General features: G+C 35.1%; 1 protein-coding gene across 1 annotated transcript; it reads right to left on the reverse strand.

The window, feature by feature from the left end:
- Nucleotides 1-11,349: 11,349 nt before the first annotated feature.
- On the reverse strand, nucleotides 11,350-15,104 carry LOC117318805 (receptor-type tyrosine-protein phosphatase epsilon-like). The gene is made up of 7 exons (XM_033873761.1): nucleotides 15,005-15,104; nucleotides 14,464-14,537; nucleotides 13,754-13,879; nucleotides 13,098-13,214; nucleotides 12,591-12,748; nucleotides 12,227-12,362; nucleotides 11,350-11,418 (listed from the first exon to the last, which is right to left on the reverse strand). Exons 1-7 carry the CDS (start codon nucleotides 15,102-15,104, stop codon nucleotides 11,350-11,352), a joined length of 780 nt encoding a protein of 259 aa, XP_033729652.1.
- Nucleotides 15,105-15,236: the final 132 nt, after the last annotated feature.

Consider the following 15,236-nt stretch of genomic DNA (forward strand, 5'->3'; position numbering starts at 1 on the left):
ACAGTTTTTAGATGACAATAATGGTTCTCGTACAATTAATCACTGGCAGTAAAAGAGTTATGTTGGATACCTCCCAATGTCGCAATGAATACGTATATGGTACCCAGGACTTATTGAAACTTTGATAAACGAGCGAGTGGCCAGGTGTAAACCCACATAACGACGGATGAGGGGGAGAGATCTCGAGCAGACAAACTGACATCTTGGAAATACAGTTTTACATTCTGACTATATTACTGCACATTTTATTATCCAGTTCCCCTCGCTATTACAAAGCAGCACCTTTAGATACACTTTTAAGGTAATAAAATATGTGATTATGTTAAATTTGATCGTCTGTCAGACGAAAGACCCTGTCAATTCATACTAAATTTCAAACGATATTCATTAGAATTATGTATGTATATAAGATAAATATATAATCTTTACATCAGTATGCACTTGTCTATTTGTCAGTCTGTCTGTCTTTTTGTCTGTTGTTTGTCCATCTGTCTAGTTAGTCATCCCTTTGCAGAAGGAAATAGTGTGTTTTATTTTTGAAGAAAATGTATCGGTCGCTTGAACCGCTCTAAACAGTGAATCATTAATATAAATTTATTTCAAGAAATACATATTGTACACTTAACGCTTTGAATTTCAAATTATGTTCCGTATAGATAGAATGTAATGATATACTGACAGAATTCACATAAAAATGTATCACAGTAAAGGGATATATGGGCGCAATGGTCAACTCCACATTTTACATGCTTTCAAGTATTCTCAACAAGTATGCAAAAGTCAACATCAAACAGAAAATCAGAAAACGGCAAAAACCTTGGCCCAATACATTTTTAGATACATTTTACCACACTATATAATACACTGTTGGATACATTCTAGTTACAATACAAAACACTGTGAAATACATTTTTTCACAATAAATTAATTATCCGGAAAATATTAAGGAGCTTATCAAAACAGGTAACATATACCTTGCAAACATTTTCATTTTAGTCTATAGATAGTGTCGATGAGTTTTTTTTAAATGAATCATATACTCTATGTAAACCCGAAATCAAGAACACCAAAGACTCTATGACATCAGCCGCTTACCCAGGCTCTGCTAATTACGTAACCAGCAAAAACAACTCAAAATTATTTGTATGACAATTTGAATTTCTCAATTTGTAACGTCCGCTCTCCATAAACACGGGACGTGAAAGTTCTTTTGGGATGGTTGTGTTGCGATAAACATAATTCAACACAGAATATAAAGTTTACTTATATTTATTAATCCACAGGAAAATCCCGAAGGTATAATCTAATCCTATGAAGTTTAATCCATCTTCCACACTATCGCCGGCGCATTCACACTTAACAGTTCACACACATTCAAACAAATCAAAAGCTACATACTTACATTCGAACGGCACTCAGGTCCGTTTAGTCTGAAAACTATTGGAGAACTCCCTATGCAAAACGCCCAAGTCTTTTTATATCCCCAAAGGTTAATTAATATGTATAAATTGAAGATGTGATCAATTGACCAATCCTGACCTTTAACCTGAAATACAGGCGTCTCTAAACCCCTATAACGTCATTTCTAATTATAGCTCTAGGCACTGACCACTGGTCTAACGGACCGTCCACGTGTGCTGCATAATAACGACTGACTTCCAGATGCTACCGTTTGGTTATTTGACATAGACAACGAATGAAGAGTGTAAACCTAAAACGGGTCAATTAACTACTTATCTAAGGGAAGCAACTCGAATAGATTTGGCTGACTATGGCGTATACATGGGCTTTCTATACTAGATAACGTTGAACATATAACATGTAAAACTTGTCTTTAAATAAAACGTACATACTTAACTCTTAAATATCCCTAATGACATCTGATACAACCTATCTATTACCTAGTTCACTACAAATTGTTGATTATTCTTTTCTACATGTATATTGTGACATCCCAGCTTCCAATACCTACAATACTAGTATATCTCAGCTTCCAATACCTACAATACTAATATATCCCAGCCTCCAATACCTACAATACTAATATATCCCAGTTGAATTAATGTTTAAGGACTTGTTATCATGATACCCGTGACGGTTGTTGGATTCTAACGAACAAATGAACAACGCGAGACTTCGCGAGATGCAGGTTAATGGTGTCAATGGCAAAGTTTCAAAGTCGAAATAATTATCTCAGCTGGCAATATTCTATTGCGTTGTGCCATATGAAACCAGACATATTTGATGTTTGCCTGCTGGTTCACGAACAAAGTTCTCATATCGATAATTTCACACAATTAAATTGGACCTAGGTGTTGTCATCGAGACCGAATAAGCTAAATGTCCTGTAACTCGTAGTCTCATTTTCTTGTAATTCTTAAGTTATAACATTCTTAAAATATAAAATTTGTTGATATTTCCCCCTCGTTATTCGACTGAGTTCTCATGGCGGTTCCGCTATAACATTGAAACCATCTGCTGTTTTGCGACTATTGTCAGGAGACCGAAGATGTTTTGATATTCTACTTTACATTATTCTATTTTTTTACAATACAACTATTGTTTGTGTCCTAGTGATATTACTTAAGTATCTCGTAAGTTACAATTCTAAAGGAATGTGTTGTTTAAACGAGGTTGATAATGAGTGTGATCTAATCGAATTAAATTAATATTAAATCATATTATTTTTGGTAGTGACACTATACTCACTTCTGTAGTACATTTTTATCCTAGAAATGGTCATAAACTCTCCCAGATCAACACGCCACCAGGCCGTGTTTTGACCGGCCTTCGTATGTGTACAACAATCATTGTCGAAAACTGTACAGTTATCCACAGCGTTACTGGCAGCATATTTATCGCTCGAAAAGTTACTACTTTGTTCTGTTGCTTTATTCAGTGCCACGTTACCTGCAATACATGAAGTATTAGGTTATACCTTATGAGTTGAAATTAACGATGATTCTGACATGTCTAATCATATTCGTTTCCTTCTTGATAGTTACCTAATCTCTAGCAATTTGACAATGACTCTTATATTCGCTTTGAATTTAAAATCGAGTGTTATTAATAAAAATTCTAAATACAGCGCCAATATAATGAAATGTAATTTAATCTATACAAACAACCACATTCCATTATGGAATGAATGTATTAGTTTTCAATAACTGTTTAAGCTATTATATTTATGACATGCTGTTCCATAATATTTCTATAGATGTGTTTATTATGCGTTCAGATTATACCGACATAATATATAAAACCTTACTCTATATGGCAATGTTAATGTTATGTTTTGGCTATATGAAGATACGCAAAGATTGCTAAAGATTAAATAAACACTGTCGATGGTCATTATTGAGATATAGTACGTATGCTACAACGCTTCATAATTTTCAAACATGCACTTGTTGATAACATCTTATGATAATGGAGGCCAATCCTTATGCAGTAGTCTTGTACTTTTATGGAAATATTTTTTTTGTATCAACATTCTGCCTTTGCCTTAATGTCGTTAGGAAACCAAATTGTAGGTGTGAGAGTATATTTACTACAATGTTGATTGATCCGGACAGTGTGGGTCCTCCTGAAAACTTAAATGGGCCTAAAACTTTATCAAGTATTAACATGTTATTCCAAAACAATTATAAAATTATCCAACTAGTGTTGGTCCGAAAGATCGAGAATAAATCAACACTTACGTGATGACGGCACACGTGTCTATATTTCAGTTGACTATTGGTTGGATCGCGCTAATGCCTATACTTTATGCGATATCATTTTGTCACCTGGAATTCTAATTTCTGATTGTTTATTTCCAAATAAATTGTTTCCTCGGCATGTCACGTATGCTAAATGGCTACATATTAAATCCAAATTAATTATATTCCACGGCTTAATTATATGTGAAGATTTATTTCTATCTTTAGAATCAACATTAAAGCATGTTACACAACACGTTTAAAATGCATATACAATATTACCCAAGATAATGGATGTCTCAAATAATCCATTAAATAGTGTCTGCTTCAGTACAATTTCATATTTCATCATCTCTCCCTGTTAGGATTCAATATTTCAACGCGCTAAAGCTTGGCAGAGATTTTATTATCTAAGATAAGACAAAAAGTCAGTTAATGTTTGTAATGAAATGATTCCATACAGTTAAAGGAATTAAACAACAGTACAAGTTAATAAAACAGTAAGTATCGGAGGAAGCCGTCAACATACAACTCATGAAGGGGGAGGGAGGAAAGGAGAATGTCAATGGATTGGGGATTATAAAGATTCCATTTGTATTTGGTAAAAGGAGATGACTGGTGGAGAGACGTAGAGTTGAGGGAGTAGGGATAGCAGATATTACAATAGTGAAGTACTGATACTCTGACAACCAATGTAACACAAAGTGAGGTATGAATAAACTTTACAAACAACACACAAAAGACTTGTGTTGTATTACATGGTCGAAGAAACTAATATCATTTGCTTAACACGGGATTTGCGTGTTAATATGCTATAACGTTGATTCTGAAAATGAATATAAAAACTTCACACATACATTGGAGAGATAAACATTGATTTGTTTCTATTCGAAAAGTAAACAAAGTTTATCATAGTGTAACGTGCACCGGGGGTACAACGGAGCGGTCACCCATACAAGAGCTGACCACGCTCGACGTTGCTTAACCTCGGTATACAGACACGTCACTCAACCTCAGCTAGCTATTGGACTATGCAGCTGAAATGTCCATATCTACAATAGGTGAAAAGCAACTATGTTCTTCATATCATTGTTTAAAATGTCTATATACTTCCTGTTGATACATGAAACCATGTATAACTTTTTGTTACTGTTGAGCTGATGGCAATAATTAATGCTTTACCGATATATATGTATCCATAGTGATATATATAATTGTCATTACACATAATCGTTTGTTGTATCTTGAAAGTGACTTGTGAATACGTCCAAGGTATTATTCATGTAAGGTAAACAACTGTAGTGTATTTGTATTTAAATGTATTACATGATTAATCTACCACATTTCGAAAATTTACTTTAAAAAAACCCAATAACAATTTAATATTGAACAGACATTAATATATAAATAGTTACATGATGAATGACATGGCGATCCTGGAAGTTATTACTGTCGGCTATTACGAAACAACAAACTTAAACACTCATTACTGACCTACCCAATCAGGAAGTAAAATGACCTACCTTACATTAAGAAGTATTAACTTAAAACATGTACGTTATTTAGTTTTAACTTTTTTCAGTTTGTATATAAGTACTTACTTTCAGATCTTATAGTATAAAATATGACGAACAGGACCAGGATCACAACCCTTCCTAACAATATCTTTTCCGTCGCCATTCTGAGTTTAATGGCGACTCCACATCAATAAGGAAGTTAAATGTACAGTGTTTAAGGTTCATGACTCCTATATTACATGACTGGTTTGGACGAGGTGTATTTTATAATGACAACACCTACTTGTTCCAAAACAATGAGTTCAATATCTACATAAACGATGCACTTCATTGCAATACCACCATACAATATATACACACAGAGTTCTGTTAACATTAGGCGTAAAAAAAACTGCAGATATTTAAACAATGAGGTTTAAATGTTTAGAATGCAATCTAACTGGTAATGATTCCTTTTTGTAGGCTGCCGATTTGACAATGATTTTTTTATTTCTGCTTTGACTTTAAAAATTGGTTTGGTTTGGTTTATTTTGTTTAACGTCCTATTAACAGCTAAGGTCATTTAAGGACGGCCTCCCGTGCGTGCGACATGCATGCGTGTTGTGAGTGCGTATGTGTGTTTTGGGAGGCTGCGGTATGTTCGTGTTAAGTCTCCTTGTGATAGGCCGGAACTTTTGCCGATTTATAGTGCTACCTCACTGAAGCATTCTGCCGAAGACACCCAGAAGCACACCCCACCCGGTCACATTATACTGACAACGGGCGAACCAGTCGTCCCACTCCAAATACGCTGACTTTAAAAATCAAGTGTTCTTGCCATGATAAAAAAACGACTCTCACATAAACCATATTATATCTTTAATTATGAAGTTGTATCAAATTGCCCTAAATGTTCAGGCCTGTCTATCTATGGACATTCTGTTCTCTTATCTTTGTTTAGATATGTTTACCGTGCATTTGGATTGTACCAGTATCTTATATAATATCTAACTGTATACGGTGATTGTCTTAAAGTCCTCATACCTCTGTATAGAATGATATGTGTAGTCAATGAATACAATGATCAAATTGTATACAAGGGTTTGATTTCGACAGGTAAATTTGCACTATATTACCTGTGAGTCTAATCGCAAACCCAAAGTAATGTCATTGTAGCGTAAATCATGCTTCCCAGTACGGTCACCTGTATGTGCGGCCATTTCTACAGAAGACAGCCACCAGACTTGTCACTCTACGATCTTCCAATTTTTGCCCCGCAGGTAGGGCGTAAGAATTGTACCGGCTGTCCCCATTGCATGATCGTAAGAGGCGACTAAATTTGGGATCTCATATTTTCCTTTCTTTCTTAACAACGTTCTTCTTCCTTATGTCTTCCTTGACAATGCCTCACTTTTGGCCTTTAGTTGAGCGTTCGCCCCTGTGAGGAAGGCTATGGGTTCTGGTTTGGTTTGGTTTACTTTGTTTAACGTCCTATTAACAGCTGACGTCATTTAAGGACGGCATCCCGTGCGTGCGAAGTGCATGCGTGTGTTAAGTGCTTATGTGTGTTTGAGAGGCTGCTGTATGTTTGTGTTAAGTCCCCTTGTGATAAGCCGGATCTTTTGCCGATTTATAGTGCTACCTCACTGAAGCATACTGCCGAAGACAACCAGCAGGACATCCCACCCGGTCACATTATACTGACAACGGGCCAACCAGTCGTCCCACTCCCAATAGCTGAGCGCTAAGCAGGAGTAGCAACTACCATTTTTAAAGACTCTATGGGTTCTTTCCCCTGTCCGGGACATACCACAGTCGTAAGTACTTACTTTCAGATGAAGCTCAGGACCATGATCACACCTTTTCTTTTTACTATATTCCCCGCCGCCATTTCTGAGTTTAATGGCGACTGTACACTAACAAGGAAGTAACATGGAAATTGCTAAAGGATTAAGATCAAAAAGAAATTGGACAAGATGTATTTCGTTATTACTATAAAACATGTCTGAAACACCTATAGGTACGTGAACCTAATACTACCTAGTAATAAAAGCTTACAGCATGTACACGTCTATTTCCAGTAGGCGTGCATAAACAAATGTTAAGTTTGCACTCTAGATATTCAATATCATTACTAGGTATTTGTCTTGCTATTTAAGTCTGGCGATTGGACAATGATTAATATCCGTGCTTTGAAATTAAAACACTACTGTTATTATGAAACGTACTAAGTTACAAAACGAATATTATTGTAACATTATAATATATAATAGCTAACTATATACGCTGATATTAATGTGCGTTCGGATTGTAACATACTATCTAACATCTAACTTTATAAAGTGATATTAATTAGCGTTTAAATTGTACCATTATAATAGCTAACATATAACTGTCGGAGAAAATAATTGAGATAGGGCATGTTTGGTACCGTACTTTAATTTTTCCCCACATGCATATTTTGAAAATTTTTTATAATAACGGGAGGCAGCTCCTTATATAGTAGTCTCTGTATATATAAAAGAGAAAGACATATGTTTTGATATTAACACTATGTGTAATATTTGCCTATATGTCGTGAGTTAATCAAATTCAGGTAATATACCTTTAACTGTTTTATTTTCATTGTCATTACCGTAATGATAACTGTCTGTCATTTGTGATGCGCGGTCAATTACAGTATATGTTGAGTCTAGTAGAAAACGTCACTTTTGTCCACGTAGGACCCAAGGGGGTGGGGACTTTACATTTCCAAAAAAATGGCTGGTCTCTAGTCATAAAAAGTTACTCAAAATTTCAGTGGGAAATCGTTTCATTGTTTCTTAGATAAGTTGAAGAGGTTACCTGTTTACGAACTGACGATTCATGACACATGACACAACGGACAAAATGCTATTATAATTAGTCACTTGAGACTTCTTCACTTAAATATAACAATATCCTTATAATCCAGTAGGCTGTTTTAGGCGAATAATCAGTGCAATTTCCTGTTAGTCGTTGTGTAGAACATTGTGTGATCAAATGCTTGTCAGTTATCGTGTAAGCATCATTTAAATTTCAACAATCTTTTATTGCTTTTCAATATATCAAATGGTTGACACCAGACAAAGCCTATGTAAATCCTTCCAAATTATTACAACAAAATTAGCATTGACATGTATGCAGTGGTATCCAGTATTAAAAGTAAAGGGAGACACTCAAATTTACTAAAAAATGTAAAAGAAATTCATTACATCATTGATGCTCCTAACATTGATGCAGAATTGCTGGTGAGTTGACACGCAAATTCTGAGGCTACAGATCATATAGTTCTTGTTTGTAAATATGTCAACCATTTATCCTAAGGAAGGTCAAGACAATTCGTCTTTAAATCTGCAAATCATGGTATAAATTGAAAGATACCCAGGACAGAACTTTGTTGGTCTACTGAGTTTACTTCCGATGAAAAAAAAATCAGTTGATACTCGTTGTTTATATTCAGAAAGATAATCGTTAAACCTTTGTAAATCTTTCCCTTTATTCCCTAGTGTAAATTTATAACCTAACTTTGAAAATTAAACATGATGTTAGAAAATGGAAGAAATCGCACACAGTAACACACCATTATAACAATTAGAAATAATTGATGCTCAGGTTTTTTGTAATATGACAACATAACATACGTTTGTTCTTGGTCTAACATTTATGTGAATTAACAAATACCTTCATATGACACTATTTTGACGTATCCATATGATTGAAAAGAAAAAACTAAAATATCAAATACGACATTAAGCAATTACAATAAGTAAAATTGATGAATGTTAATACACACTTCGTTTAGATAAATAAATTGTAAATCAATGTAACAAGTATAAGCAGGGTTATCGGCATCGAAATATAAAAGTATTGGAAAAACGTAGTTCTTACTCCAGTGAGAGTAGGGATATGTAAGTATATTTAGCGAAAGTAGAACATGATTATTCGTAGTGATTTACCTTATTAAAAGGGTCACTGTTCATAGTTGTATAATAATATATGAGGCAATTCTACTTGGCTTAAAACCTAAATGCAGTATCGCTCAGGGTAAACTATATTATATAGTGCTGCAATAAACCTTCATTATAATTAAAGCAATGTAAACTTGTAAAAAATGAATGTGATTAAGATTAAATGTCTATTAAAATACAGTAATAGAAAATTCCAACTGAAAGCAACAAACTACAAACACTGACAAAAAGTGATATTTCAAACATAAGTTGTGTTAATAATTGTATAACAAAGTTATTGGTTTAAGGTTTTATGAGCTACATTTTGTCATCTGATTGAATACAATGAATGAGTTAGATGTTGATCTTTATGATTAACAGCATAATTACTTCCTAACGTTAGGAACGAGATGTATGATGATTAATGGATAAAACGATCAAGTTATTTATATTTGAATTTAGATTGGTTGGCGTCACGTCCCAAAAATGTTTACATACTGAACGATTCAGATATTTACAGGATAAAATGTCGCAGGTATATAGTTCCCTTGGACGATTCAGCCTTTTCACTTCATATCTAAAACTTAATACAGCTGTAGCATAGCGCTGTTTGCTACGGAAGCAATTCCATGGTATGATTCTTCGGCAAATTATTAAAGCGAAATAAGTACATCTAAGAACTTTCCTTCTACTCTGTTTAACATACATGTTTTCCAGAACACGCTGATAGTATTCAGGTACTCATTAATCAGTTCATGTACACGTCATGCAGATCCCAGGTACTCATTAATTAGTTCATGTACACGTCAGTTGTATCCAGGTACTCATTAATAATTTAATGTACACGTCATGCAGTTCCGCGGTACTCATTTATTAGTTCGGGTACATGTCAGTGGTTTCCAGATTCTCATTAATCAGCTCATTTACACGTCGGTGGTATCCAGATACTCATTAATCAGTTCATGTACACGTCAGTAGTATCCAGGTAATGATTAATCAGTTCATGTACACGGTCAGTGGTATCCAGGTTCTCATTAATCAATTCATGCACACGTCCGTGGTATCCAGGTACTCATAAATCAGTTCATGTAAATGTCGGTGGTATCAAGGTACTCGTTAATCAGTTCATGTACACGTTAGTGGTATCCAGGTTCTCATTAAACAGTTCATGCACACGTCCGTGGTATCCAGGTACTCATTAATCAGTTAATGTACACGTCGGTGGTATCCAGGTACTCATGAATCAGTTCATGTACACGTCAGTGGTATTCAGGTACTCATGAATCAGTTAATGTACACGTCGGTGGTATCCAGGTTCTCATTAATCAGTGCATGTACACGTCGGCGGTATCCAGGTACTCATTAAACAGTTCATGTACACGTCGGCGGTATCCAGGTACTCATTAATCAGTTCATGTACATGTCGGTGGTATCCAGGTACTCATTAATCAGTTCATGCACACGTCCGTGGTATCCAGGTACTCATAAATCAGTTCATGTACACGTCCGTGGTATCCAGGTACTCATTAATCAGTTCATGTACACGTCAGTGGTATCCATGTACTCATTATCAGTTCATGTACACGTCGGTGGTATCCAGGTACTCATTAATCAGTTCATGTACACGTCAGTTGTATCCAGGTACTCATTAATCAGTTCCTGTACACGTCGGTGGTATCCAGGTACATATTAATCAGTTCATGTACACGTCGGTGGTATCCAGGTACTCATTAATCAGTTCATGTACACGTCAGCAGTATCCAGGTACTCATTAATCAGTTCATGTACACGTCGGTGGTATCCAGGTACTCATTAATCAGTTCATGGACACGTCAGTGGTATCTAGGTACTCATTAGTCAGTTCATGTACACGTCGGTGGTATCCAGGTACTCATTAATCAGTTCGTGTACACGTCGGTGGTATCCGGTACTCATTAATCAGTTCATGTACACGTCGGTGGTATCCAGGTATTCCTTAATTAGTTCATGTACACGTCGGTGGTATCCAGGTACTCATTAATCAGTTCATGTACACGTCAGTGGTACCTAGGTGCTCATTAATCAGTTCATGTACGCGTCAGTGGTATCCAGGTACTCATTAATCAGTTCATGTACACGTCGGTGGTATCCAGGTACTCATTGATCAGTTCATGTACACATCTATGGTATCCAGGTGCTCATTAATCAGTTCATGTACACGTCAGTGGTATCCAGGTAGTCTTTAATCACGTTGTAGCAACATTGGTACTGCTCCTAAAATAACATTATTTGCATAAAATAATGTCATTAATCGAAATACAAGTTTACGTTCCGATTCCAAAAAAACTTTATGCTTTAGATGTATGAAAATTTCTCAGAATCTCATCAACTATTTCACAATTTGATCTAATTCACAAAAGATCAGTCGATATGGATTCCGAAATGTAGCTGTAGGATAGATCATGTGATTCATAAGAGAAGACGCAATTGTTGGAATAGGCAATTATTATTCCTGATCAACATGGCAAAGAGGGGCACTCAGAGAATCAGAAAAAAATGTTTAGCTTGAGAGCATCATGTCGAAGATCTCACATTTATCTATGTATCATAATACGTGTATTTTATGCTTGTACATGCACGACCCGGTTACTCAGTCTTTAGCCAATATCGGATTTTCAGATTGCCATCACAGAAAGTCATCAATGTAAACATGTTAGATACACACGGATAACTGAATATCAAACGGCATTGTTTTTGTTATATAATACTGGTTTAGGAAAACAAGAAAATAGAAAACGTAATTATAGATCAGATGAGGAAACCAGTGGAATATAAGTAATACATTTGCATGAAAGGAAACGCTTGATAAAACGGAGAACGCATTTTTCTGGAAAATAAGCACGACTGCCATTCAAATTTGGAACTCTTAATGATGTCAAATATCCTATGTAGAAATTGGCGTAGTGACAAAACAATAAACTTTTAACTATTTTTCACAATGTAATCATGATGGCGGGGAAAATAACATATCCGTTAACCTCAAAACCCGTATAAGTCAAAATGTATGTCTAGATATACTTACAAAATTGATTAAAAATGCTGGACGTCGCACAAGTAGCTGACGAGAAATCTGATAGATATCAACTTCCTCGTCAGATTTTATCTGGTCCCTGGCATTGCTGATACAACAGAAGAGTCCACTCTGGGAATATCCGTCTCTGGAATACCATAAAAGCAGAAGAAATATTTGCAGTTGACTCGAACAGTTTTTATGAACGATCCTACACATATTTACACAGTAAAAATTGTACTCCTGTCCTTTTAACACAACAAATACGTACTTCTTTCACAAAGGTCAGAGGTCAGATATCAAACCTAGTATCAATATTTGATCGCTGACACTGGTGATCATGAAAATGTTTGAAGCACTTGACGACATTACATACCGACACATAACGAGTGTAGTCTTGGACTCGTCCGATTTACGTCTGCTGTCAACAAGTTCCAGCAGCTGAAGTAGCGCGGACGAATCCCGAGGGACTGCCGAGTCACTATCCCATCCAGTCATGTGGAACATTCGAACAAGGCTATTAAAGCTAGTCACCTGAAAGAAGTAAATTCAAATAAGTATATATACCTGTAAATGTATGCAAAATGTTCATAAATTAGAGCGTGTTATCAAAAATATTCAGATTATGATGATGATTTTTCATACAACATATAAGATATCTTTCATATTTGTATACAGTACATGTATGTGGGATAGGAAATTCCACACAATGTGTCGGAAAATCCAAGGTTTTCCCTCATTTTGTCAGATTTTCAGTCTTTCGCTGATATGAGAGATATCAATACAAATTTGTATGTCCCTTTACCAACACTCAAGACAGCATTTTTGAACCCAGATATTCAACATCAAAACTTTACATATTTATATGCTAAAAAAAACGTACCACATTTTCGATAGTGATTTCAACCAAATTGACATTTGCTATTGTTGAAGACGTCCCTTTGTGTTCCAAAGTGAAATCCCTAATGGTTTTTTCTTCGCCTTCCCCTGGAAGCCAGTTCTAAGATATGAAAATACATTTAAGGATTTAATATGAGTATATTGTTATGCATAGATCAGACAATGCAACGACTGTGAAAAGAATTTGGCATTTTACGATTAAGTATTTGACTTTAGGTCGACGTTTCAATTTCGGCGTCTACACTTCGTCTAGTGCTGTCACCTTCATTAAAGAATTAGTGCTGGACATGTAAACTGAAATGCTACTTGTCAGTGATTGTAATCACATTGATATATCTTACCCTGTATCAAGAAAATGTTTGAACATTAAAAATTACAATGTAACCAAAAAGAATTTCGGATTAGATCATGGGTATTATCAATCCGTAAAATCAAGAAACAATGAGACATCTATTTTTAGAGTTAGTGGCAGGTATTCCGCACTATTTTGTTGTTAAAGAATATTACTTTCTTCCAAAATATTGATTCTAACAATGGCTATACTTATTTTGACATAATGTTCGTAACAACAAGTGTTTTTTAATCGTGCTGCCCTGTTGGTATCAAGTCTGATTAATTTATCTGTGGAAATACACTTACAATGTCGTCCGGCTCGATGATGACAATTGTTTGACAGCTGTGGTCCATTATCATCGTCAACAGATCCACCACGGTGTCCTCCAGAGGAGTCTGTGTGACGATGTACCCAGTTTTGGATGTATAAGACTAGGACAAAACAAAACAGAAGGATTACTGGTATGTGAATGAAAGGTTAATTACACGTGGAAAGCGATTACTACAAACCTTGTATTTGTTCTATCTGGTAGCACTGCTGCATATATTTGTTTATTAAATCCTAGTATTTTTTAAAGTCTACAACGTGCGATAAATTCAATAGCATGAACGTTGTTGTATAAAATTCAGTAACTCATAGTATTATCCTCATCATAAGCAGTAGAAGTTAAAAGTGATTCTACTAACAATCATGCTAGTTGTTATCAGCATACATTACATGTTCTTGCTTACCTATTAAATAAGACTATTGGGTTAAGATCTAGTATTTATTATCAACATTTAATATATGTTCTTGCTCGACACTATTGGTTTTGAAGTTCTAGCAAGTATGTTTATCAAAAGACAATATATGTTCTTGCTACTTTATCAAATGAGACTATTGGTTTAAGATCTTGTATTGATCATTCCTATTGATTAACATGTAATACATCGCATTTTAACACATCACAGCTAGAAGACACCAATAATGTATGCGTATTATAATTACTTACAGATGACGTCATGGTAATACTTACGGGCACCACCACCGCATTAATGTAGTCTGTTCTACCTTTAGGCTGAGATCGCAGGTACACCCTGTACTCGTCAACTGTTCAGAAAAAGGAGAAACCATTATACTCAGGTACACCCTGTACTCGTCAACTGAACAAAAAAGAGAAACCATTATTTACAGTATTCCTCCTTTATTTATAATAATATTATTGTTCATGCTTATTTTAATTTCTTACATATAAAGAATTTTCATCGAACTTTAAATCTTAATAATTGCATTCATCCTTGCTGATTAATTAATCTTCTGAAAGCTGCTAGTAAATGATTGGTTATGTGCTATAAGTGTTATTATTTTCAATTATTGCTGAAATTGTAAGACGAATAATACCGATTGTAATCATTTTTCTTTCAATGTACAATATAGCTTTTTAATATTTTATCTAATCCCTTAGTACGGTATTTGATTACTTTTGAAAACATTTTCCAGACGCCTTATTAAGACTCCATCAAGTCTATATCGCGTCATGCTCAAGGAGGTTTGATTGGAAGGAGGTTGATTCCTACCTGCTAAGACAGACAAGGTCCTGTTTTTCATCTTGTTGGCTGGCAATAGCGCGGTTCTGTAGTCTGCCTCATGGTAAGTTGGTTTCAAAGATTGTGTCATCTAAAGAAATCGTATATTACGAGAATACATTGTGATACGTACTTGTCAATACGTTTACAAAATGTAATGTTAAAAAAGATAAATTATTATTATCCTAGAAAACATCCGATTATATGCTCATTGTCGTCGATA

This window comes from Pecten maximus, unplaced genomic scaffold (assembly GCF_902652985.1).
Source record: "Pecten maximus unplaced genomic scaffold, xPecMax1.1, whole genome shotgun sequence".
In the NCBI taxonomy this organism is placed as follows: Eukaryota; Metazoa; Mollusca; class Bivalvia; order Pectinida; family Pectinidae; genus Pecten; species Pecten maximus.

Excerpts from the sequence above, each read along its gene's own strand:
- LOC117318805 (XM_033873761.1), bottom strand. The coding sequence starts at position 15,104 with ATGACACAATCTTTGAAACCAACTTACCATGAGGCAGACTACAGAACC. Across the intron at positions 13,215-13,753 it reads TCATCGAGCCGGACGACATT|AACTGGCTTCCAGGGGAAGG; the intron begins GTAAGTGTATTT and ends TTCATATCTTAG. Across the intron at positions 11,419-12,226 it reads CAGCATTTTTAATCAATTTT|GAGCAGTACCAATGTTGCTA; the intron begins GTAAGTATATCT and ends ATGTTATTTTAG.